Source organism: Truncatella angustata (assembly GCF_020726525.1).
Source record: "Truncatella angustata strain MPI-SDFR-AT-0073 chromosome Unknown BKA67scaffold_5, whole genome shotgun sequence".
In the NCBI taxonomy this organism is placed as follows: Eukaryota; Fungi; Ascomycota; class Sordariomycetes; order Amphisphaeriales; family Sporocadaceae; genus Truncatella; species Truncatella angustata.
In genome coordinates, this window is record NW_025763385.1 from 508,210 (window position 1) to 533,279 (window position 25,070).

The window sequence follows — 25,070 nt, forward strand, 5'->3', positions numbered from 1 at the left end:
AAGCGGAATGCCGATGAACGAACGTCATGAGGGACAACCTCACAGTGCAGGCATTGTTTGGTTAAACCACTGACTTGCAGTTATTTCTAGCCAGTCAACCACCAGTACTGTGTTAGACTAGTCCAAAGAACACCAGGCTGCAATCTACCGGCAAAGGCGCTTGTGGTCACTAGGCGAAGTCTAAAGTAGAGACTCACATCACCTGTGCCAAGTACTGTGTAGTCGATGAGATGGCGGCAACGGACAAAAATACTTGGCACCCAAGCGGAACGATCATTGAAGCTGAATAATAAGGGAAGGTCTACGGATCCGGATGTGCGCTAATGGCTCCTTGCGAAACTAACGCAGCAGGTTTGGCAAGACTAATCGCCCAAGGGATTGTGTGTTTGCGGAGAAGAATAACCGTGGTATGATATTAAAACAAGTATAGTGTGCATGGTAAAATAAAGCAAGACGCCGCTCAATCTGCAGCCGACGTGTGCGTCGAACGACAATAGGCGATGAGAGGTGATGCACATCTCATGTTGGTTTCACGGAGCTATTGTTCGGATGTTAGTCTGGAAACCAACACCACGACAGAGAATATTCTGGACAACGAGCGGTTCATGTTCGAAATTCGTGTGCACGTTCCACACGTCGGGAGATTTGGTTATATTAAAATAAAGTAAAAATTAGAAAGAAAAAAAAAATAAGAAATCTTGCAGTCAGGCTCAATGATTTATCAAGGTAGCCCATTGATGGATTGATTATCCAATGATACATGGCTATAGAGCACAAGACAGTTTGGACACTCGGAGTTAACATGATTGTTTTCGCCTCAGATCTGGCTGGTCAATTCAAACGTCTCGTTGCGGGGCCCGGAAAATCCCTCGGGCTCACACCAGCCAATGGGAGCCCCGCATTATCTGATTAGCGAGAGGCGACGAAAAGAAGCTCATCATCAACGTCAACGCAATTGAATCCCGTTCGCGTGGGCTGTTAAGAGCTGTCAATCGCCCCCCCGACGACAGACCACTCTCCACTCTTACACCCTTGGAGGTTTTATTATCTTCAAATAGCCTTGATATCGGCAGACAAGATGCTGGCATCAAGACGAGTCACCTCGCTGGCTCTTAGAGGTATGTCGCGCCAGCCTCAAGCTACCCCTTGATGCCGAACACCAAGAACTCGTAGCTGACTAGCTGTGGTTATAGCCAAGCCGACCACCCAATTCGTCCCCCTGCGATCCGTTGCCGCCATCTCGACCACAACCAAGAAGGATGCTACACCCGCTGTAGCGTCTCACGGCTCGACGAGCATACTGCCCCGTGAGCGCAAGGAGGTTCCCCTGCCCAGCCAGGAAGGCACAAAGGGTGCTATTCAATATGCATTGTATGCGCTCGCCACATCATGACACGAATCCCAGAGGGGGGGATGCGAGCTGACTCGATTGACTATAGGACGACTCTGGATCAGGTCGCCAACTGGGCACGCCAGTCCTCCTTGTGGCCCATGACTTTCGGTCTCGCCTGCTGTGCCGTCGAGATGATGCACTTGTCGACACCGCGATACGATCAAGACAGACTCGGAATCATTTTCCGTGCCTCGCCCCGTCAGTCCGATGTGATGATTGTCGCCGGAACCCTCACCAACAAGATGGCCCCGGCCCTTCGCCAGGTTTACGATCAGATGCCCGAGCCCCGGTGGGTCATTTCCATGGGTAGCTGCGCCAACGGAGGAGGTTACTACCACTACAGCTACAGTGTTGTCCGTGGCTGCGACAGAATCGTGCCCGTCGACATCTACGTCCCCGGTTGCCCGCCCACAAGTGAGGCTCTGATGTACGGTATCTTCCAGCTGCAGCGCAAGATGAGGAACACCAAGATTACACGGATGTGGTACAGGAAGTAGAGGGAATCAGATCGACTCAAGTCATTACGCATCGTCTCTTTTGTTCATGGGAGGCATTGTACATATGTTACGGCTTCAGATACACCAACGGTTGTAGACTATTCGAGGAGTTGGTAGATGCTTTTATTCGCCAAATCAAAATTGGATTTAACAAACGCAGTCAGAAATCTTTTGGGGGAATGAAGGCATTTGTCTCACCAAATTCGTGTATGAGGTCACAAGCCTATCACGTCCAGTTCTCTTTGTGACCTTGCCATACGTCAACGTCAATATTTTGTGTTGTCTTGACTCAGCACTCCTGGTCAGCAATCCTACAAAGTCTGATGTCCAACGGAATACAAAGGTCTCAGGTTTATTTGGCTTTCAACTGCAGAGGTAACACAATCAAGACCGGCCACTGAAAATGCCAACTTCAGGCCGCCGATATCTCCCTGATTGGACTCCGGACAAAATATAATATCATTCCTGTTCATTGCCACTTTCACCATAACAATACGCGAGGTCGGATGGAGGAACCTATTGAAAGAATCAAAGGTTGTACGGGCCCTCTATCGTAACACAACAGGAGATCTGCCACTCGAGATTACACGTGGGTTCGACCTTCCTGATAGTATGGGCCATGGGCCATGTCAAACGATGAATACTGCTAGAAGAAAGATGAACATATCGAGTGAACTCGAAAAATATCACACTGACTAGACTAGATCAAAACAGCCACAATTCTCTTCTTTTTCTTTCCCTACGGAAATTGTAAAGCAATGGATCAGTCACACCTTTCCTCCTTCTCGTCCATCTCAGAAGTCCATCTCAGAAGTAACACGACATATATCTTCTTGCATATTCGATCTGCATAGAAATAGTGGATACCCACAGCACGAGCTCATACCACTTCCTCTGCGCATGCTACTGCGGCGGCGAGGTCCCCGTTCTCGGCCCCGTATTCTACCAGCTGCGTGTCTGCGGCCATCGCCGCAAACGTCGTGGGTTTCCGATTTCCATGTACAGGTTGTGTACACGCGTTTAGCTAGCAAAGCACTATCCAGAAATTTAAATTGTGAGCACAGTGGCATGGAGGGCACTTCCATGCCTGAAATGGCTGTGCACCTACACAGACAAAATATCCAAGAGGCATGGGACCAAGTGAGACACAAGGAATTCAAGTTCAAAATTAATTATTATTTACGAACCCATCTCATATCTGGCTAGCTTCATCCTCTGATCCATCAAGTTATATCCTAGCTGCTCAATGTTTGTCCCACATGAGATGCCTTTTGTCTGTATTGCGAGGAATAATGAAGGTTTACAGTAGAGCGGCCACAGCAGCAATGGCGGCGAACATGCCCGAACCGCCGATAGCATGCTCACCGGCAGCATTGGACTGGCTGGACGTGGAGGCAGAGGAGGTGGACGTGCTGGTTCCAGTAGGTCCACTTGTGCTAGTAGTGGAGGCGCGGGTAGACGTGGAGGTGCCCGTAGTGGTGGTGGTGGCAGCTACCGCAGAAGTGCCAGGAGATGTGCTGGTGGTCGTGGCAGACAGGGAGGAGTAGACAGATGCGTTCATGCTAGAAGAAAAAGAAAAGTCGTTGTCAATTCCTCCGGAACCAAAGTTACCAATAATCGGAGGGGACTTACCAGTTAAGCTGCTTCTGTTGGCTGGCGCCGGACTCTCTCGAGTCGTTAGGGCAGTTGTCGAAGCATGTCAAGATAGATGTGTACTTTTCACAGAGACAGGCATAATCGGTCGAGGTGCAAAGTTCCAAGTAATACTGGGTAGTCACTAAGCATTGCTCAAGAATGGGCTGGGCAAGGCAGACAGAGGATGTCTGGGCCGAGACGGCAGCCGCGAAAGCCGCGACGGCGAAGATGGTGGATTTCATTGCGATGTACAGAGTTGAAATGGGAGGTTGCAATTATAGCAAGTAAATAGCGGATAAGAGATTTGATGTTATTGTACGAATTGAAGTCAAGTGAGAGCAACAGAGCGAATGTATTATCCAAGAGGAGATCCGGGCAAGTAAGAAAAACACGACCAGCGACCGGACCACGAAGGTTTACGGATCAAGGTCAAGGCCAATTCACCCGTTGCTTGGTCCGCTTTAAGTGCAACAAAACAACATCTTGAAGGGTGACACTGATAATAACCTAGCTCATAAGCTCGAGTCTATTCCGATGCTTGGCTAGCGTCGTAAGGCGGGTGAAGCCACCCGGCCATGCAGAAGCAAGTTCTCGGGCAACGGTCGTCCGCGGCGGCCTTCTCGAAGATTGGCGGAATCCCTAGGGCAGACTGGAGATTCCGATGCGTGTCATGTTTCCATGACCTATCAATGAGCAACACAGTTGTATGAAGCCTCCACATGGAGTCGTGAAGCAAATAATCTGTACGAGCAGATGAGATGGTCGATGTTGTGGGTTTGGAGGTGAGCTGCGCAGGGTTTAATTTTGGTGTTGTTCTTTTTTGTAGGGGCTCCCTGGTGCTAATTGGTCAACTTCGCTTTAGAAATTGGCTGGAGCCGGACCCAAGTTTCTGGCTCCACTCTGCTATCTCGCACTAATTATGCGCTTGCAAGGGCAGGCAGGACAAGCTCCGGAATCCGAGGCCATAATCGTTCCCAATTTTTGTTGGTGCTCAGGAGTGCTCTCTCGCACCTCCACCGGCATGATGTAAAGCACAGCAGCAATGCATTTGGTGTACAGACTCCTTTACGTTGGCGCAATTCTAATCCATGTGGACATGAATTGTGTACAGGTCAAGTACACGTACAGAACTCGTTGCATACTGAAAGCAAGAAATAGATAAGAGGAGGAAAGAAATAAAAGGAATCTCGGGAAAGAAAACGATCCTTCCTGAATTTGATGCTTCTCAAGGAGAAGCTGCCACGAAACCTGCTATATCGACCTTTAAAACTGGCAGCTCATTCTCCCATCAAGTCCACTAAGGCCCTTGCAATATGGACCGAACCAATACGTTCGATGATTATAGTTCGCGAGAGCAGACATGGCTGTCACTTTCTTGTTACTCTGGCCTATCTCGTCTCCTGGTATGCGGCATTGTATAGGTTTCCTGCCAACATCGTTTTCTTCTTCTATACTAAAACCTCAAAGTCTGTGCGGCAAGCAGGTAATGAATGATACACATATACGTAGCACTACCACTCTACCGCTGGCGTCTAATCGGACTAATTCAACCCTGAATGTCAGGACAAGGTCAACTTCACCGAAGGCCAGTGAATCTCACAGTGGATTTATACGCAAGTCCAATTTATCGATCTCATGTCCTAAAATCAAGAAATCCCCACGGCATCCTCCCGTAGTTTACACGATACAGGATGTCACGTCACGCAGTCCGCGGCATTGGTATTACAATTGTTTACGAGCATGATGTCAGTGAAGCGATCGTGGAGTGAGTTAGGATCAAGCACTGTATACGCGGGGGTTTGCTGATTGGCTGCAAGCATTCTCATCGTCCATGGATTACAAGGCCACCCATATAACACATGGGCTTGTCGCAGGCAATCAAGAAAAGGCACATCTCAAACGGTATTTCACCCAAATGCAAAAAAAGAATAATAATAATAAAATTTATGAAAGCTCATGATTACTTCGCCGTAGTTTGGCCTGACGAGGAGGATATTTCGGAAGCCGTCTGGCTTGCAGGAGTGGGTAGAGATAAGGATCAGACATACGTTGCACAGACTACCACCTTTTTCTGGCCCAGAGACTTCCTTCTAGAAAGATTTCCAAGGCTCGCATCGTGGTGTTTGGGTATGATACCAAAATCACCAAGCACGTGACCGGGGCAGTGAATGAGAACGGAGTGTACTAACACAGCAAAGATCTGCTATTTGCGCTGGCAGGCGACCGAGGACGAAACCAAGAACTTCATCGCTAACAATTCGGGCGGAATAATTGTGAAGGAGATGCTCGCAAAGTCATCAGGCTCGAGTGGTGATGCGTACTCCATCGTTGGTTCTACTAGGTCGGTCATATTCAGGGAACATCACATCGGGGCAATCCTGATATGGCCTCTTTGGGATAGTCTGAAAGAATCTTGCTTAGTGCTATGCGAATGGGAACCAATTCAGCCATTCTCGATACACTTAGACTTAGGACTGCAGATCTTGAGCGGGCACAGGATTCTTTTTCAGACTTATGGAACAAACATAACTTCCAGGTCAAAAACCTTCGAGAAAGTCTGAGGTTAATCGGTATCAGCCTTGGTGTATTAGGCAGCAAAGTCGTTCCTGATTACTCATCCCTAATTGGAGATCCTCGCGAGCGCGCCGAAACCATACAAGCCAATCACATGGACATGTGCCGGTTCAAGAGTAGCCAGGATCTGGGTTATGAATAAATACCAGACTTGCGTGGACTGGCTCCATGGCGGATCATAGCATCGCTACTAAGGACTCCTTTTGGCTCAAGGCAAAGCCCAGAGAAGGTAAATCTGTACTTATCAAGGAAGTATATCTTCGTAGTCTCCGAGAGCAGCAGACGCCGGACCACTGGTTAGCTGTTTTTTTCTTTAATGCAAAGGGAACAAAGTTGGGGCATTGCCTTTTGAGCCTTTCTAGGTCTATACTATACCAGCTTTACCGTACTGTCTGGAGCATATGAAAAGCGACCTAAGATCTGCAAATAACCATTTGTTGTCCTCTCAACAAAAACACTCCCCCTCTGTACGGAGCCTGCGTAATTGCGAGCGTACTGAAGTCATTATTGGCTGGCAAGCATGCCAATAAACTTATTCCCCTCCGCCCCTGAAGCGATTTTGACGGCTTAGTGGCTTAAGCTGAATTATGGCGAGGTATGTATCTGTCTGGTTACAGTGCCAGCAATCAGCTGAGCGTATGCCTGGCAAGTCGAGCAAACCCATACACTGGCATCAGTAATTGTGCAGAAATCAATGTCGAGCATCACAATGGCCAAGATATTGCCACATATATTGACCGAAAGCTATCTATTCGAAAGAGTTGCGAAGAAGCCAAATGGCAATTCTTCCGAGATACGCTGCTCACAAAAGTCTCCGGAACGTTTTTTTGGGTTGTTCTAGTCTTGGGCGATTTGATCAGAGCACATGATAGAGGACAAACCCTCCGCCGTCTGATATAGAAGCTAGTGACAGTTTCAGAAGAATTGGCAGAGTTATATATCCAACTGCTGGAGGATATAGAGCGGGCCGGGAAAACAATGACATTACGCTTGTTCCGTTGGGCAGTTCTAGCAACTAATGCATTACGTTGATATGAATGGCGGGATATCGAGCCTTTCCTGCAAAATGTACTGCTTGTGCCCCTGAGTGGCCAGCGCTTGTCCTCCATCGATTCATTCAACAACAAAGACGTCATTGGTGATTGCGACAGGCTGGTGAAGCGGCTAATAGACCTCTCAAAGGGTCTAGTAAAAGTAACGAGCATGGCTCCTGAGTTTCAAGATTGTGCTTCAGAAGCCATGTCTGTGCATGCAGGAGCCGAGTCGCTTGATCTTGAGCACGGCGGGACAAGATTAGTTCAAGTCATTCATGAGTCTGTAAGGGACTTTTTCTTGCACTACAACGGATTCATGATGCTTGATCCTGAAGGCGGGCTTTCTGCCAGTCATACTGTCGCGGATGGCCATCTCTCAATCATCACGACCTGCCTCGACTATATAAATATTCGGGACATGGATGCATTAGTGGAAATACGCACTCGAGTGAATATGCGAACTTCTCAGGACGTGCTTGTTGTGCAGTCTTTCTCTGGCAGTGACTTATTTGACTTTGAGCCGGGGCTAGATATGTTGAAGAGAGGTCTCAAGAGATCAACCAGTGTTTCTAGCTTTGATTCTGCCAGCAGTCCTAATAGATGCGAATTCTGGCTACAAATATCAAAGAAGATCAAGAAATATCAGTCGCCCAATAAATTTAATACATTGCCGTCACACGAGAAGCAATCTCTTGAAAAGCCACGGTTAGAAGAATCACAAGGTTCTGGTAGAACTTCTAAACCACATGCTAACGTTAATGCACGAAACTTCGAGGGGTGGCCAGTTCTGCACCAAGCTCCCCAAAATCATGACAGTATCGCCATGGAATTTCTTTTATAGAATACACAAACATTTGATCCATTGGATTCTTTAGTCTGGACTTCATTGCAGTTGACGTGTCATTCTGACCATTGCCATTACATGAGCGGGCTACGCTTACCGACCATCCGTATATTGCTTAGTTGGAGCGAAAGGTTCCACGATTCATTACCCGAAAGGGCAACCTGCGTTTGATATCGCAAAAGGCTATGGGTTTGACTTCATTACATATTTGCTCAAAGATTTAAGCTATAATGCAACCAAATTATAGGAACCTTGTACGTATAATTACATAAACTCTCTCCAGGAGATTTATGGGGGAAAAAAGCGAGTCTTATCTAGTGAAAACACAATAGATGCGAACATCAATTCGTCCGAAGCTTGTGTGGGTAATGCCTGTAACACACTTTGTGTTTTAGCTTAGGAATAGTCCTTCTAGTTCTTTGATCGCCCCATGTAAATTATCGATGGTTTCTCAGACAAGCTCGTCAAGGAAATTTCAAGACATTTCCACCTGGAATGAGCACTTGGAGGGCGAGGTTGGAGATCTGGGAACCAGACAAATTTCCATTGTACGTATCCTCCTGACAGAATATCTTCCTTTTGTGTTATCTAATCGCTATTTCGTAGTAAAATTGTTATTCAATCCTACTGTATGCATCTCCCACCGCGAAGTCATCAGCGAACAACCGCAACATCCTAAATATAAACCCATAATTTTGAATTGAGAAACTAGCTTAAATCACTTCATCTTTTCAGAGGTTTTGACTTTGTCTCATACTTTGTTCTTACCGACTGTTATTGACAGAAGCATTGTGCCGCATATCATTTGCATGCTAATAGCCACAATGTACACCTAGTCCCGTGAAGTAGTATTTAAAGGTGGTGAAGGCGACAATGGCATTCCTGCTTACCCAGGCAGTGTCACCGGCAAGAACTCAAATGGTAGGCATTGTATTATGAGGAAAACGAAATCCCGATGAAACTGGAGCATATTGACAAGATTCGCTACTCGTACTGCGTTGTGCGATCATCGATGTAATGATAATTCATGACTTTTATGCGTAATAGATGTATGGCATCACGTTGATATGAACAAAAAAGCGAAGAATGCCATTGATTGAAAGCAAGTCACACGCTTACTTATAGTAGCGTAGAAATCAGGGGTATACCTATTACGGTAGCACATCACTAGATTCTGGGCAAAAATTCTATCACTTACAGTCGACCCAAGGAGCCCTTACTATACCAGTGGTTGAGCCTTACATGAGCCATAGAACACTACAACTATGTGATCGATCGTGCCACTGCATAGAGAGAAGGTGAATCTGTTGGATCACAACGTAATTTAACCATAGCTGAGACGAATGCAAATATTACGATTAAGGCCACCCCACCGATTACCAGAAACGCCAAAGTGCTATGCGATTATACCGAAGCCTCCCCACCATCACTCGCTTGCTTGTATCTACGCAGCTCCTCCTTCAGTTCCGAGTTCTCTTTCTCCAGCGCCTCGAGTCGCTCCCGAACCTCATCCCACTGCTCCGAAGCCTCAAGTGTGAACTCGTCCACGATCTTGACGAACCTCCACAAACGCAGAATCACAACCAGAGAAGCGATCTCCTCAACGACATCTCCATGCTCTACGATATCAATCACGAAACCGACCACAATGACGAACGCATCAAAGCAAGTGACCTTGCTTGATAGATAAGTTCTGTCATAGCTGGTATCAGTTTCACATTTCTAGTCTCCAAACGGCATATTGCCTGTTACGCATAGAGGAACTTACCTAGGTCCAACTGCCCACAACGACAGAATTAACTCGACCAGAAAAAAACAACTCAAGACCAGGGAGAGCGATGTCAATCCATCTCGTGTTGGCCTCACCCAAGGTTCTCCTTCTCTGCCCAGCTCGCAGGTGATAAGAGCAATGAAGATGTCTGTCAAGATACCAGCGATGTCGAGGATAATGAGCGCCAAGATAAACCAGTGCTTCGCCTTGGATGAGAGCGCCTTTTGGGCGGCCCGCCGAGCCCGGCGGTATCTGCTCAGTCCTAGGTGTCCACTGTGTGGAAATTGCACTAATAAGTGCACGTTAGCTGGTTTTCCCCCTACATGGGCAAAAACGACTGGACAGCGACGTAAAGGATGTTGTTGTTTATAGATCTCTGTATGGGGTTCATCTGGAGATTGATGATGGGGAAGGGGGCCGACAGATAAGCGTTGGCCCACCCGCTAAAAGGTGCCAGAGCGGTGCATCCGAGCAGCCCAAGAGACGCCGCGTTGAGAACGGCATCAACTTACCGAGCAATGGCGTGCGATCGCTCATGATAGCAACCTCGAAGAGAAAGCCTTCGCAGCCAGGGCTGCACTCGACTAAGGTTGACCGAATGTGTCGGCCGTTGTAGGACCTTCTGGTCGTGAGGAGAGATAGCGGCGGGAGAACGCCCTCGCCTCGTCTGATAGCCTTTCCTTTTGGTTTCGGATTCCCTCCTTCGGCAATTGTTCGGCTGTATGCTTCCGCCGGACATAACGCGCGTCCCGTGTAAGTGAAAAGTTGCAACTTTTTCATTCACGATATCGTTCTACTTGCCAATTGACGACAAAAATATCCAGTCATTTTTAATCGCATCAAAGCTCAGTCTTATTTGTAGGGGGGTTTGGGCTTCAATGACGTTATCAGGTGGAGCGTGAGGTGCCGTGCTTGCCGTATTCAGGGCAACCTCGACACTCGCTGCACCAAGCATACATCAAATCCAAATGAATGACACTATTACCATCACGCAAAAGTTTAAATATGCATAAGCTGATGAATTTTTGAAAATACCAAAAATCATGCAACAGGGCAGTCAATTAGCAGCAAGCGAACATCGCTGACTATATGAGATTTACAACTACAGTATCATCTCACTTCGGCATAGATCATAATTGATGGCATGAGTTATCGAGGTAGCAGGTAATAAGGAAAAATTTCAAAAAGCATAAGTAGCGTCTCTATTCAGTCTGAAGTATTTAGTATTTGTGCCCCAAACTTCTACAACCAGACAGCATCAAGATCTTTCAAGGCTTTTGTCATATCCTGCACAACTGGCCATGATGGATGACGGGATGTTCATATCGAGACACTTGACACCATGCTATTTTTCGACGTGTTCGTGTTCATGCTGCCCATCTCAAGATCTTCAATCAGCCTGTCAACCGAGTCAGCACTCAGCTGACGCCTTATACTAGCATTATGATATCCGACAGTACCGTTCGGACACGTCCTCGTTCTCCAAGGACTACGTTCATCGACCCCGTTTGCTTGGTTTCTTAGACACGGAAATAGAGGAGCTAGGCATGGAAGGTCGGCACTCATGATGGCCGCATGCATTTCGAAGATCAGCCAGGACCCAGCAAAACCCGCAGTATATGGTTGGTCATCCGGCGCGTCGCGGAACTTGTAGATGAAGCCGATGCGGATACCGCCTATTATGCATGCACTGGAAGAAAACGTTGTTAGTAGATGTGTAGCACTGAAGGAAAAGGAGAGATATAGAAAGAGAAAGAGAAAGAGAAAGAAAGAAAGAAAGAAAGAAAGAAAGAAAGGAAAAGAAGGCCGGGAGTGGTGAAGAGGCTTACACTCCACCGAGCAAAAATACGCTGGTCACCGCTATCTTTCTTCCCCTACTGATCTTCAGCTGAGACAGTACGTATGTAGGCAGAAGCAAAATGCAGATATTTGTGGCTACACCCACCAGGGCGGCGCTCAACAGAGGACGAAACAGGTCGTCGCAATAGCCCCCGGGAGTGGTTTTGTCCCAGAAGTAGGAAGCTGGATGGCAGTGCAGGATACCCTCCAGTGAACCTGCTATAGACCCAAGAACGGAGATGACTATCAATATCCAGGATGACACTCTGAAACCTCGCGTCTGGAAGAGGCCCATATACCATACAAGAACGGAAATCTTAACGCACGCCATGGCAGGATGAAAGGCTTGTTGAAGTACGAAATCAAGCTGCGAATGATTTAATACTGGACCAGCAGCGCGCTATGTATCAGGAGAAGCGTACCTTGAAAACTTGGGAAAGAGTATCCGCATCAATACTACCGCCATTGGCGAGCAGACTGTCATTTACCACTGGCGTTGGTATTTAGTGCCATTGGGCTTCATCACGAGCATTTGGCTTACTTGTGTATATGCAAACAACCGGTATCAATGATATTAGGTAGCCGGCCACAACGAGATAGTCTTCCGCCTTGCCCAACTGTCGTATATTTCGCCGTGCTATACATCTTGACACAACGGAAAGGGTGCTGAGAATGAGAGTGACTGCACATCCATGGGTCGCCAACGTTCGTGCGTGGTCAAAGTCTCCACTGTGGCCGTCATCACTCTGTTGTTCTGCTTGCTGCTGTGCCAAGATCATCGCTGCCGTTCATGTAGTGTATTTCCTCGATAGCGCCTGAAGATGATGTAGTGCATGTGTAGTTGAAGCTGGCTACACATGGTGAATATCTCATGTTTTAATATGTCACTTTGTTGGAGAATAACAAAAGAACACAAATCATTTCTTGACTCCTTGCAGCAGTGTCGTATGTCTTCCAAGGTACAAGGAACCTCATCTCCCAGCCTCCTTCCAACAGCTACATGGTGTTTTTTTATGTCTATTAGGGCGTCATGAAATCAAACAGCACGAAAACCAGGCAGCAGGAGCAAACAAATGCTCAGCCCGCAACTTCGGTATTTTACTTGCATGCATCGGAATCAAAGTACCAAAGCGCTTACGGCCATAAGAAAATTCATTGGAGAGAAATCTTACAGTATTCAGCAAGTCAGATAACTTAATGACTTAAAATTTTGATTTCATTTAATTGATGATTGGTCTGTATACACAACCACTGTAAAGGTTGAGGCTCTGTGATCTCACATCCCTTGCGTCGACCCAAACTCGTGTTACAAAATAGTTTTGTTTGCTCATGGTGCGCCGCTTCAACAAGGATCGTTCCGATGCTGTAAGGGCACCTGCAGTAGGGGGAGACCTCTAAATTACCATACTGAGTGGTCACAGATCTCAATGCAGTCAATAATTATGCCGTACGTAAGCCTCGAATATATCCAAGCACTGTGATGCTAGTTTATGCACCACTTCCACAAAATGGATCGTATCTTCTATTTAAAAATCCAAATAAATGTATGTATATATATTTATCTCGATATCTGGTCAAATTCATGTTTAAGAAATAAACTTACAGTCCAAACTCTCTGTCTGTGGGTTTGTGGGTTTCGTCTGTTCAAGACGACTTGTTTTCCTTTGCGCCCTAAGACCACGGATATTATCGGAACGTCTACGAATAACCGAGCAGGTATTGCATCCGGGATTCAAGGTTTTTACTATTTACAGAGTCAGTTCATGCAGGATTGTCACAATATGACGTCCCTGGTTGGCGTTGAGATCTTGAAGTGGGAGTCCCGAAGCTATAGGAACTAAGCCGACCAAGCCACCAAGCCGCGCCTTCAGCCCGTGGAATAACAGACCCAGGCTAATTTGTACCGTCTTAATCACGATATTAATGGAGAATATGTACATAGTGGATGGGCGAAAGCGATATTTCCCGGGGCGTATGATTGATTACAACAAGGGCTTGGGGATGAAGCTGAGCCTCAGAACGCCAGCTCCTTTGTCGCCCAAGATTAGAAGAGGCGAGTTTATAACCTAGGTCTCTACCTAAGCGTATCTCTACAATTCCAATTCATGTAGTCTACGGAGTATAGATACAAAAATAATATGGCTAGGCTGGGGTTGCACGACATGTTCCGATAATACCCCTCGTCCTATCATTAGGAAGGGAGGCAGAAGAACTCATAGCACTGCCATATTACTTGACATAGATCAAGGTCGCATTAATCACTTAAAACGTCAAACCTAGCCAAACAAAGCGCATCCCTATAGCCAACGTACAACTCGTTCACATCGCTTAATATGCTAGCCTTACTGGTATATCGTTTAGAATAATAGAGCAAAATAACGATCTCGCTTAAAGTGACAAACAAATGGAACTCATTTAATGGTTCAAGAATTTATTCATAAAGTAAGCATACGTCGAAGTTAAGTAATAAAAGATTTTTTTTTAAAAAAAAAGTGCATCCTCGTAACTCCTCAAACGTTATATTCACAAGATCGCTAGGGGAAAGCTAAACGGGCTAAAACGATTAATCTAACCATGTTTTTGCTCGCACTTTGCCTCTCACGTTTTTGATTTCGAGCACTATTTGTACTTATACTTCGATAATGTCGGAGCTTAAGCACCAAGGCTGTTGGTATCCAGTCATATATAGCTGTAGTAAACGCGTAGCGCACTGTCCTGCCATCTTACATATCGTGATCGGCCCGCTGAATACTAACCGGCAACTAGAGGTCGGGCCACTAAATCTCACTACGATGACGAAACTGGCCATGTTCTTGATCGTCCCGCATGCTACCTCTACGAGGACTTGGTCAATATTGCATCGGTAATCTTTCTTTCCAATATATATGGAGTGTATATTAAGTAACGGTACGGTCGATGTCGGCGTATACATAAACTATAACTGCCACCGCCGTTTGTAGCTCTAGATATTTCCGAAAGCTCACTTCTGCAATAACTCACTACCTGACCAGAGAAAAATACGAAATCCATAAGAGAATTTATAACTCACTGAGACGTACACTTAAAAACACATAGATATGAGTTCAATTCAAGATGTTCAAGGCAAGTTGTCCGCAATCATCCTTTTCCGCTAGCTTTGGCTCCTCCAAGAACAAAAACGAGGGTTTTTAGGTCTGAGTTTAATGTCGGGACTCGATATCAGGTTCTTGTGCCCTTGCGTTTACTGACCTCTACCCCTCGAAGCATTTCTGCGATAGTTGTGTATCCGTATTGTATCGCCAACAATAAAGCTGCGTGCCCATCATTTTCTTTCCTTTCCAGAAGCGCTCCTTCGCGGATCAATTCTTGCACAAGCCGTGGACGTCCATTTCGGACTGCCCAGATGAGCGACGTTGAACCGCTTTTGTCATTGCGTTCGATCTTCTCCTTTTGCTCTAGTCGTTGTATAACATCAATATCGAAGCCAAAAAAAAAGTTACCATTGATAATGGCGTAAAGTAATTGCGATCCGTTGCCTCAAAGTCAGCACGTTTCCCTAGTAGACACTGCACGGTTTTCGATTGTTGACGTTGAACTGCCCACAACAATACCGTCTTCCCGAGATCATCTTTGATGTTGACTTCGACGTCGTTTCGGAGAAGTTGTTATACCACACAAGTGTAACCCCTCTTTGTCACACATAGTAAAGACGGTCCTAGGAACGTGATTACAAGCAACATGCTTACTAAGGCACACAACAAGAAAGCCCAAATTTCGCTGCCGATACCAATCCCAATCTTTTTCTTTCAAGGCCGCGAGTTTGAAAAATTCTGGAGTAAATGTGACAGAACAGCAACTGAATGTGTAACCCGAAAAACCGTACCTCTAACTTCATCCATGTTCACCGGCGGCTGGGAACCGGCGTCATAGAAACCCACCCACCCACACAGAAACGATGATTATTACCAGTGACCGGGTTTCATCTTTCACACCACCTGCCGAGACCATTGCGTACGACCTATCTATGTATAGGATACAATGCGCAGCTCCTTGTGATATCTAAAGCTACAGCTACAGCTATGACCATAGCACAGTAATCTGACGAATTTGATGGAATGTAGTGAGTTAACTGCTCATTGTCGCGCTACTTTCACTTTTCTTCTGTATATGAGCATTTCAGTTCTGGCTTCTGAAATGATGAATACATTCAACTGTAAATTCTGACCTCTGAGTAACGAACCACATTGCCGTAAGAATCCAAAAATATCGCACGCAATACCTCCTCCTCAAACGGGTCGCGGTCGGCAACGAGCAGAGGCGATTGCCCTACGTATGACAAAAACTGCACCTCGTCCACACAGTCCTCCGCATTGCGAGCCTCAGCAATCCAAGCGGGGCCGATGCTTTTCTGGAGACCCTGACTGTGACTGCTATATCGGCCCACCAGCTCTGGCAGTGTAAGAAAAATATCTCGCCATTCGTCCCCGAAATTGAACAACGCCCGGTCGCTGAGAATACGCCACCACTCTTCGCCGAAGCCGTAAAGCATGTCCTGCTCCTTGTCGCGCTCGAGCCATTCGCTCAGCCATTCGTTTTCGGTACCATCATCGTCGTAATGCGTGCGCAAGATGACGAGGTCGTTTGATCGGTAGTGCAGCAGGTGTTGAGCGATCTTTCGCAGCTTCTGCGGTCGCCAGGGCTGCAAAACATGGCGAACTTGGTCTGAGGTGGGCGGGTCGGTCGGTGTGCCATCCTGCGGTGTGAACCATTCGGCTGGCATGATCTCGAGGTTCAGGAAACCGTGGACCAGAGCGCGGCGCTGCTCGCTGGTGGTCGCCGCGGAGGCCGGGTTCCAATTACGCTGGGGTTGTGTCAGGTATCGGAATCTAGGGTCACGACGGTTGTCGCTGTGCCACATGCAATCAAATACTGCTCTACTGGCAGTGCGCCCCAGGGAGGTGGAGTCACCGGTTCTGCATTCCTAAACTCCAGCATTTTCATAAAGTAGGATCGCAAATTAACGATGTCAGTATGGCAAAATCAGATAATAGACTGAGCGTGGGTAGCGAGTAGAAGCGGCGAGCAAAAACTGGGTAAATAAGTAGATAGCAAGTGAGACTCAGGATTCTGAGAATTATACTCGGGAACCGTGGCCATCCCCGAAACATTCTATCTGTCAACTGAACTGCCAACAATAGGTATATCGCATGTCTTGCGCCGCATAGTGGCAGTTCCAGGAGTCTTGGTATATCAAAGCGACTGGGTTTCCTGTAGACTAACTCACCAGCACTACTTAGTCTACAACTACAAGTTTAGACGCGTAATTCAACCTCGGCGGCCTTTGTACTAATCTAATACCTGCAACCTTACGACATTCTTCAGGCATGGGTGTATCTGAGTGGCTAGACGTACGGTCATCAGGTCTCACCTTTTGATCGCTCGCGGGTGACTCAGAAATCAACTTAAAGCTGTAAGCATCAGAACAAATCTGTGCGAATGTGACATCATGCGCTGCAATATCGATATCGAAATGCCCCTTGGGGCTCACTAGCTGACTGCTGCATATTGAATTATCGAGGATTCAATAATACCCTCTGGACGCGGCACGGTGTATGCAGCTCTGTGATCGGAAATAGGAGTGTTGGGTCTCCTCGCTACGTATAGGGCTTCGATTTCTGGTTCTCTGGTAGTTTTCGAGCGACTATATGGACTCTCTTTCGCAGTCTCGGGCGTTCCGATTTAGTCCAGGACTACCAGCTGCTACTCACCATGGCTCGCTTCAACTATCGACATTCGTTTGGCTTTTCCTCACTTCTGTTGTTCTCGTTACTTCTCTCCTACTTATTATTATGATATCAAACGTTTCTGCTCAGCAAAATTCTTTGTGTAGCGAATCTTCACCATGCAAAATACGATGCTGCAGTAAGAATGGTGTTTGCAGATCCACTGAAGACCATTGCGGCGAGTGGTGTTTGTCGAATTGCAAAATTACTGGGGAATTCGGGCAAATGCAAAAGAAAAGAAGACATTAACCTGACTGTCCTATAAATGTCTGTTGCAGGTATTTTAGAGCCCTCTTTTTCTTCCAAGACATTATACATCCACTTGCCAGGAAATTTGTGGGTTGTGCCCAAGTCAAACACGCTCCAATGCGGAACTCAACCTAGTCAGTCTTAAATATAGGACGAACAGAATCTTTGTCGAATCTCATGATCAATCATACTTATGTCATTTCCAGTGACTATGGTTTCTGCGGTACCACAGAAGAGTTTTGCGGAACCGGCTCAGCCAGATTACAAGAATACAGGCTGCGGGGATTCCGGGGTACGTTCATGCGCCAGAACAAACAGCCTAGTATTGTTATAGTACTGACAAAGTCTCATAGTGGACCAAGCCAACGTGAAACTAATACGGGCCCTCTGACATACCAAAGGTGCATTGCGCACCACGAATTGTTCACCAGCTCGAGATCGTACAACGTAGAGCCGTAAGACCTTTCCTCTTGGACCGTTGACGGATCTCAACCTAGCTTTTATCAACTTTGGCACCGATTTCGAGTCCATCGACGACAATTCAGATTATGTGAAGAGCATAGTGCTGAGAAAGCGCAAGGGCCCTAACCTTCGGATCAATATCGCAATATACGGCTGAACATTCAACGGCCATCCGACTTCTACCTACTACTCCGATGATCATGGTGTACTCCTATGATGGCCGCGCCACATTCATAATAGTCCATTGTCGATTGCCCCTTGCAATTCTTTGCAGAGCTGGACGAAGAAGCTTTCGAACAAGAAGGCTCTGGTCGGGAGATATCCGTGACTCTGCCCACGAGCTACTGGTGTCTTCGCGGGTTTAGCCTGGAGTTAATGCAGAAGCAGGTTGTTTACTTCAGTCTCATGTCTCATGACATCCACGGCGTGTGGGACTTTGACAATGAGTGGACCGGTCCGCACGTGAAGTATCATATGGACTGGTCCGAGATTCGGGCTCGCTTGAACTTCTTTGGCGAAATAATATCAAAACGGAGAATGTCGTCATGGGCTTTGGCTTATGTGGCCGGGGGGGTTTTTTTTTTTCACAATATACTGATCCAAATTGCTACGAGCCCAACAACGAATAGTAAACGGTCACCATCTAATGCAAGATCGCCGAAACTACTTTCGAGTGCTCCGAATCATACACGGATAACGGCATAAGATATACTGAGTAAGTCTTGTATGTGAAATTTGGAGAGATACTCGGTTATATTAAGTCAACTACCATATCTACATCGTCCCACATGAAACGCATTGTCCATAACTTAAATTCTCCCTCCTTGAATTTCTAGAAAATCTCGCCCAACTGAACCTTTGTTGTCTAAAGAAGTTGAAATGCCACTGCTGACAAGCATAAGTCCATACACAAAGTGCCCGCGAAGAACTTGACAATCATCCGATCAAGCGCAACCGCATCCGTTAGTTTTAGCGGCATGCGACAACTGAACAACAACCAATGACCACCGACGAAAATGCAAGCATGCTGGATAGACGGGTATTATTAGACGCGATTAGATGCTGTTTCTTCCAACATGGTTGTCATCCTCACCCACACCTTAGCTTGCGAGACGGGGAATCATGAGCTATAAATGACCAAAAACTCGAAATGCTGAAAACTGTTGTCGATAAACTTTCATCAAACAAAATCGACAAATGCGTTTATTTCTTTGCCTTCTCCTTGAGCTTGCCGAAGAAAGCACTGATTCTGTTCTTCTTCTTCTTTTCGGTCGTGGCGGGGCTGTCAGCAGCTTTGCTGGAGCTAGCGTTAGACTTTGCCGGTGTGGCAGGCGCGGCTGTTGTGGCCTGAGCACCTGCTCCGTTGGCAGCAGTCGACTTTGGCTCCGTCTCGGTAGCCAGAGAAGAGTCAGGTGCGGTCTCGGTGGCCAAGATAGACTTGGGCTCAGTCTCGGTCTTGGACTCTGGGACATCTGCGACAGACTTGTCCGTCTGGGCACCAGAGTTGCCGGCAAGTGTAGACGCGGGGGCAGTCTCAGACTTGGGCTCGGCGACGGTCTTCTCGGCGTTCGAGAGAGCGTTGTCGGGAGTAGCCTGGACCGACTCTGTAATTGGTTCTGCCTTGGCTTCGGTGCTCGTTGATGCTGTAGGTACAGCGGCAACGGGCGAGACCTCCTTCAGCAGCTCCTTCTCGACAGCCTTCTTGTCCTCAACAGCAGAAGCACTGGAAGCAGCTTCTGGGCTTTGGTGGGCTGCTGCCAAGGAGTCCCTCACCTCAACAGGCACTGCTTGGACAGGCTCAAGGGGCTCGGCCGGTACCACGTGTGATGCGCCACCAACAGCGGCAATCGGCTTGACCTCGTTAACTTCCCTCAAGAGCTCGTTCTCCACAGCCTTCTTATCTTGAACGGCGGTAACACTGGCAGCTGCTTCGGGACTTTGCCCAGCTTCTGCCAGGGACTCTCTGACCTCAATAGGCACGGTCGGGGCAGCGGCCTGGATGGTGTTTTCCTTTGAGGCAGTGTAGATGGAGCTCTGCACAGACTCGGGCAATTGTGCCTTCACCGTCTCGGGGAGGTTCGCGGCAGCCTGCGTAGCGGTCTGCTGAGCTGTTTCGGAGGCCGATGCGATGTATGGCTGGGCAGTGGTAGCAGCCTGTGCAGCGCTCTCCTGGGCCGTCGAGGCCACAACAGGCGCCTTTTCAACGGCATAGTTCTTGGCAGCAACAGCTCCTGCGATGGCGGCACCACCGAGGGCAGTAGCGGCGGCGGCGACAGCAGCAGCAGCCTCACCAGCGGTGACAGTGCTTTCGGTCTTCTCGGTACCCACGCCAGCGGTGCCCTCAGATGTCGAAGGCGCCTCCTTCACTCTGTTGAGAAGCTCTTTCTCAACGTCGGCCTTATCTTCAACCTCTTCGGGGATCGCACTGGCTTCAGGGTCAACGTGAGCCTTCTCTTGGCTCTCCTTAACAACAGCAGGAACCTTGGTGGTCTCAATGGGCGCGCCGGCAGCCAGTTCGGCGGTGGTGGAGGTGGGGGCTGCTGATGAGAAAGCAGCAAAGCCACCAGCTATTTGCATTTAGCACAGAGGCTCAGAAAGGAATCTTATTCACGGAGGTCGGCTTACCAGGCAGAGTGTCGGCCTTTTCGTACGACTCGGGATCTAATTTGACGTGGCTGGTTGTGCTCTCAGCGGTAATGTGCTCGGGGATCTTCTCGCCAGGAGCCAGCTGGACGGGGTTGACAGCACCGGGAGCAGCGGGCAGTGGGTTGATGCCGATCTGCTTGTTCAAGTCAAGGGCGGGAGTCTCGGGGAATACACCAGGCAGGCCCTCGGTCTTGTACTCCTTCTCCTCGGTCCTGTTGTTCTCGAGGGGGGCACTGGCTGCCAATGCAGCAGTGGTGGAATCGGGGGCGGCGGAGCTCATGATGGCGGTTGTAGCAGGTGCGGCTTTCACGATGCGCTCGGGAGTGAGGACGTTGTTCTCGTTGCCACTCTCGTCGGTCTCCTTGGGAGCAGTGTGGTCCGTTACCCAGTTCCCGTCAACAACAAACTGTAGGAGGATGCGATCAGCACACGCGAAAGGCAGATGTGGGGTCAAGTCAAAAGTGAGGGGGGAGGGATGTCAAGTACTGTGTGGCTGTGATTGCGCGATAGGAGGGGAGGAATGCGAAATCTGTTGTTGAGGTGAGATGCAATCCAGATCCGGATTTGTGTGTTGTGTGGTGTTGGGTTTCAGGGACCAACAAGCGCCAGTGTCCGTGTAGGTGTGGGTGTGTGTTTCTCGCTCGCTTTCTCTCTTTGTTTTTCTCAGAAGGGGGCAGGAAGCAACGGAACAGAGAATTGAGTTGTGTGACAGCCGTCGCAGGGCAGGCGCAAAGTCGTTAATTTTAAGATTACTCATAGAGCCATGGCAAGATTTGACCATGGCTGCTTCGGGACAGGTTCATAAACAATGACGATGCTGGTCCCATTGCCTGCTCCACTGTGATCTGAGAAACCAAGAAACCTAACCTTGGTTTGTTGCGCCGGGTCCGCACCCCTGTCGTGGGCGACCTTTTCTCAATCCCACGGAGCTTTGGCTGTGGCCTTTGGCTTTGGGCTTCGGGCTTTTTGACTTTGGCTTTGCTTGTAGCCATCGAATTGACCTATCATCAGCTGTCCCTGCCCGCTACGGGCAACTGCTGGAAGCCAGTACCAAGCGTTCTGCGATACAATGGACAGCTGCAACTTTGCGCTGTATTTGCGTCATTGGCGACACAATTACACAAAGCGCCGTCGTGATTTTCGTCAGGATGGTCACACGCAAACCAATGGCTCGCGAGACTGGGCAACGGCCCTATTGATCCAAGCGCGCTCAATTGGCAAGGGTCTGAGATGACACGAGATTCTCTCCGGCTCTCCGGCTCTGGCTCTGGCTCTGGCCCTCACACTAAAGCTGTGCACAGGACATCTTGCGAACTTCCAAGATGCGACGCATACCCCACGACAAGGGAGATATATACCCCTCCAAGCAGGTATGGTTATGGTCGTCCTGGGAGGGCACGAGACACATGTGCCGCTTATCATCTAGTATCCGAATGACTGGGATTTCGCTGGGAGTCGCTGACGCTCTGCATGAGAGAGGGCTGCTCATAGGGAGATACCGTGCTGAGCTCCGGCTCCAAGGTCCAGGTCCAGGTCCAGGTCCAGGTTCAGGTTCAGGTTCGGGTCCAGAACCAGATCCAGGAGCGCAATTCGTGGGTTTGTAGGGCAAAGAGGATGGAATCGACACAAAGCACAGCAATACGAAATATGACCACGAACCTTGTAGTAAATCTTCTCGGATGCATCGTCAAGCTGGACCTGCTTCTCGAAGTGCTCGCCGACCTTGTTCAGCTTTTCCGTCTTTTTCCACCCGTCAAAGGTGCCGGTAACGTAAACCTCGGAGGCGGCATGCTCCCTATAGTTGGGTAATGATGGGTCAGTGACTTTGCTTGTTCGAATGCTTCTCTTTGCCACCCGCCATCGACCGGCGTCCGCAACCGCCGTACGAGCGCGAGATGTGCAGCGAACAAGCTCGATGCAATTACGAGATCACCTGGCCATCGTCCTTGCGATGCGCGCTTCTCGGGGTCTTGCGCGAAGAAGACGGTGAGGGCCGGGAGATTGCGGCCATAGCTCTGCGACCGAGGACGGGTGCCTGGACTGGAGGCTTCTGAAAAAGCCATTGGCACTTACCACTTGAATACAAAGCTTCCCATTATGTTGGTTATATATCTAATTGCGCGGGTGCTCGGATTGTTCTTGCTCGATGTGAACAGCGACGGCAGGAATTATGAGGAATTATGAATGCTGAAAGGTGAGATTATCGATGGTGTAGGCGCCGCGGTGGAGAGCTTCGCCGTGCTTGCGCTTGCTTGGGGCAGAAGCTTCTGGGAGCTCGCTCTCTTCTTAGTGGACTACAACCAAGCTGATGGACCCTTGCTAAGCTTAGGCGACCTCAGGCACAGGTTGGCACTGACGTAACAGATGAACGGACTGGATGTGTATGTGATGCGATGGGTCCGCGCTCTTTTGCGACAGTTGCGGATCCTGTAATTTTGTTGAAGATGTTGCTTGGTCTCGTTGAAAACAAAACGATCAGACTTGGATGTGTCGGAGGAGAACTTTGAATTTTCTAGAAATGCGTAGGGGATAAACATGTCAGTTCATCCTGCAAGCCCATACGTCAAACAAGATTCATGTATTACAAATTCAAGAGGCTGGGTTGCCTCTCGAAGTTGCAATCTCACTAACCGCAGAATTGCGCCAGGAAGTCAAATCACGCCTGTAGCTGGGTGCTAGTCTTGCGCCTAAGCGACCTCTTCGATGCGCCGCAAGCCATTTGCATTTATCCTTACTCAAGACACTGCCCAATGCGGGGCCGTCCCAACCACGAGTTCCGCTTCCATACACTTACAGACAGCGCGTTAAGCAGCTTCTATCCACCTGCCACCAACCTACATGCTGTTAATGCAGCTTGTCAGTCGGTGAAGGCGGTTTCTTCCAGGTTTGGCTACTCGCACTCGCACCACCGCGACTATGGAGTCGAGATCATCTTTCCCGGACTGGCTGATGACATGTGTGCCAAGTCGACCCTGGAATCGCGGTTGACAGGCGGTATAACGGACCAGAGTCCCTGTCTGAAATTACACCGCACAACCTGATGCCCATGCCCGTGCGCTGAACTGATTGGGATCTCGAGAGCCACCACTGTTACGATTGACGTCTATGTGCAAGTCAACCACCGGTCTCTGCATGCCCTAGACCCTTGATGTGCCCAAGTGGATGCTGTTCGCAGTGCTGTAGCTCAATTGAGTCTTCCGGAGACTGCATGACCATCATCTAAGAAAAACGCAGCGATGATGAATGAAAACGGCCTGTGCCAGAGGCTGTGACGGGGAGGCCAATTGTCTTCCGCTCCCCGTTCTGGCCGTCAATATGTCCACGGCTGCACTGAATCGATATATATACATGGCTATGTAATTCATACTGGTGGGGCCATTTCAACTACAAGTGCCAAAACTCAAGTCTAGAGGTCTTGTCACACATCTTCCATGGCCGTCCTTTTTGCTATCTTTATCATAGTTTTTATTGTTGTCATCGTCATCATCACGGTTATTCTGGGTGATCACGTTAGAAATTGGCCCCCGTATTGCAGACGTCCACGTGATTAGACTCAGCCGGCCACTACACGATGCTGTATATTGATAGATTCGAGGGTAAGTGGAGTAAAGCATTCGACGTTCCGACCCGAGCAGACTTTGGACCGCGGCAAAGGTTTGGTCTCGTTGCTTCCTTGTCCACAACCGATGGCTGAATGCCCTATCACGCCAACCACCAGGATGGTACAAACTGTACAAGAAACGAGCCTCCATCTTCATTCTACTCTCTTGTTGCATTGTTGTCCACAGGCAAGGGCATAGACACGATTATATGAGTAGACATGAACAAAAGTCCCAATTGACAAGTCCTTAAAACCGGACTACTATAGCGAGACAACACACCGTCTATCAAACTTGGTATCACAGACAGTCTCCTCCCGTCCTCTCCATCCCAAACTCATGACATAAGGAACGTCCATTCTATCATCCCAACCAGGCATTAAGTCATGTCATGCGTAGAAAGCCTCCCAGCTCATTTCCCCCACAAAACGCCTTCGCTATATTATGCTGCGCTTTTTTTCTTCCCTGGTTTCCATGCTTGTATGTCGTAAGGCGTCGTGCCAATATGCAATGTGAGGACAAAGGAAGGGATATAAAGAAAAAGAAAAGGCTATAGAAAATGAAAGGAAATTAAAAAGAAATTTGTCTAATCGTACATGTATATGTATATCCTCCCATGCGTCTATCTCTAGCTTGATGATGAGCGATGCAGTGATGATGACAATGATGTGACATAAAAAAGGGAAGTACGAAGAAAAAAAAGCCCCCCAGAAAGGAACGGGGGAAAAACAAATGACTAAACCAGAATATAGTAAGGAAATAGGG

At 48.2% G+C, this 25,070-nt stretch overlaps 9 protein-coding genes across 9 annotated transcripts; 3 read left to right on the plus strand and 6 right to left on the minus strand.

Annotated features, from left to right (window-relative positions):
- The first annotated feature begins 873 nt into the window (after positions 1-873).
- BKA67DRAFT_295725 (uncharacterized protein) lies at positions 874-2,046 on the plus strand. The gene is made up of 3 exons (XM_046096046.1): positions 874-1,118; positions 1,194-1,371; positions 1,440-2,046. Exons 1-3 carry the CDS (start codon positions 1,079-1,081, stop codon positions 1,888-1,890), a joined length of 669 nt encoding a protein of 222 aa, XP_045956917.1. The 5' UTR covers positions 874-1,078; the 3' UTR covers positions 1,891-2,046.
- A 1,144-nt stretch (positions 2,047-3,190) lies between these two features.
- On the minus strand, positions 3,191-3,767 carry BKA67DRAFT_659335 (uncharacterized protein; the record flags this gene model as incomplete). The annotated part of the gene is made up of 2 exons (XM_046107422.1): positions 3,191-3,452; positions 3,523-3,767. The coding sequence occupies 2 exons, from the start codon at positions 3,765-3,767 to the stop codon at positions 3,191-3,193; spliced, it is 507 nt and encodes a 168-aa protein (XP_045956918.1).
- Positions 3,768-4,885: 1,118 nt separating this feature from the next.
- BKA67DRAFT_677731 (uncharacterized protein) lies at positions 4,886-6,512 on the plus strand (the record flags this gene model as incomplete). The annotated part of the gene is made up of 4 exons (XM_046108835.1): positions 4,886-4,928; positions 5,479-5,546; positions 5,745-5,866; positions 5,947-6,512. The coding sequence occupies 4 exons, from the start codon at positions 4,886-4,888 to the stop codon at positions 6,239-6,241; spliced, it is 528 nt and encodes a 175-aa protein (XP_045956919.1). The 3' UTR covers positions 6,242-6,512.
- A 790-nt stretch (positions 6,513-7,302) lies between these two features.
- Positions 7,303-7,974, plus strand: BKA67DRAFT_536374 (uncharacterized protein; the record flags this gene model as incomplete). Its single annotated transcript, XM_046100141.1, has 1 exon — positions 7,303-7,974. The coding sequence occupies one exon, from the start codon at positions 7,303-7,305 to the stop codon at positions 7,972-7,974; it is 672 nt and encodes a 223-aa protein (XP_045956920.1).
- A 1,306-nt stretch (positions 7,975-9,280) lies between these two features.
- BKA67DRAFT_567092 (uncharacterized protein) lies at positions 9,281-10,605 on the minus strand. The gene is made up of 3 exons (XM_046102957.1): positions 10,261-10,605; positions 9,746-10,037; positions 9,281-9,670 (listed from the first exon to the last, which is right to left on the minus strand). Exons 1-3 carry the CDS (start codon positions 10,526-10,528, stop codon positions 9,382-9,384), a joined length of 849 nt encoding a protein of 282 aa, XP_045956921.1. The 5' UTR covers positions 10,529-10,605; the 3' UTR covers positions 9,281-9,381.
- A 943-nt stretch (positions 10,606-11,548) lies between these two features.
- On the minus strand, positions 11,549-11,932 carry BKA67DRAFT_567095 (uncharacterized protein). Its single transcript, XM_046102958.1, has one exon. The coding sequence runs from the start codon at positions 11,916-11,918 to the stop codon at positions 11,574-11,576; it is 345 nt and encodes a 114-aa protein (XP_045956922.1). The 5' UTR covers positions 11,919-11,932; the 3' UTR covers positions 11,549-11,573.
- Positions 11,933-14,536: 2,604 nt separating this feature from the next.
- Positions 14,537-15,227, minus strand: BKA67DRAFT_567096 (uncharacterized protein; the record flags this gene model as incomplete). Its single annotated transcript, XM_046102959.1, has 1 exon — positions 14,537-15,227. A coding segment is annotated over one exon (234 nt), but the record flags the coding sequence as incomplete, so codon positions are not given.
- A 1-nt stretch (position 15,228) lies between these two features.
- Positions 15,229-16,826, minus strand: BKA67DRAFT_567097 (uncharacterized protein). Its single transcript, XM_046102960.1, has 2 exons — positions 15,821-16,826; positions 15,229-15,686 (listed from the first exon to the last, which is right to left on the minus strand). The coding sequence occupies exons 1-2, from the start codon at positions 16,482-16,484 to the stop codon at positions 15,589-15,591; spliced, it is 762 nt and encodes a 253-aa protein (XP_045956924.1). The 5' UTR covers positions 16,485-16,826; the 3' UTR covers positions 15,229-15,588.
- A 2,437-nt stretch (positions 16,827-19,263) lies between these two features.
- On the minus strand, positions 19,264-22,769 carry BKA67DRAFT_659339 (uncharacterized protein; the record flags this gene model as incomplete). The annotated part of the gene is made up of 4 exons (XM_046107423.1): positions 19,264-20,627; positions 20,686-21,112; positions 22,366-22,501; positions 22,561-22,769. The coding sequence occupies 4 exons, from the start codon at positions 22,767-22,769 to the stop codon at positions 19,264-19,266; spliced, it is 2,136 nt and encodes a 711-aa protein (XP_045956925.1).
- Positions 22,770-25,070: the final 2,301 nt, after the last annotated feature.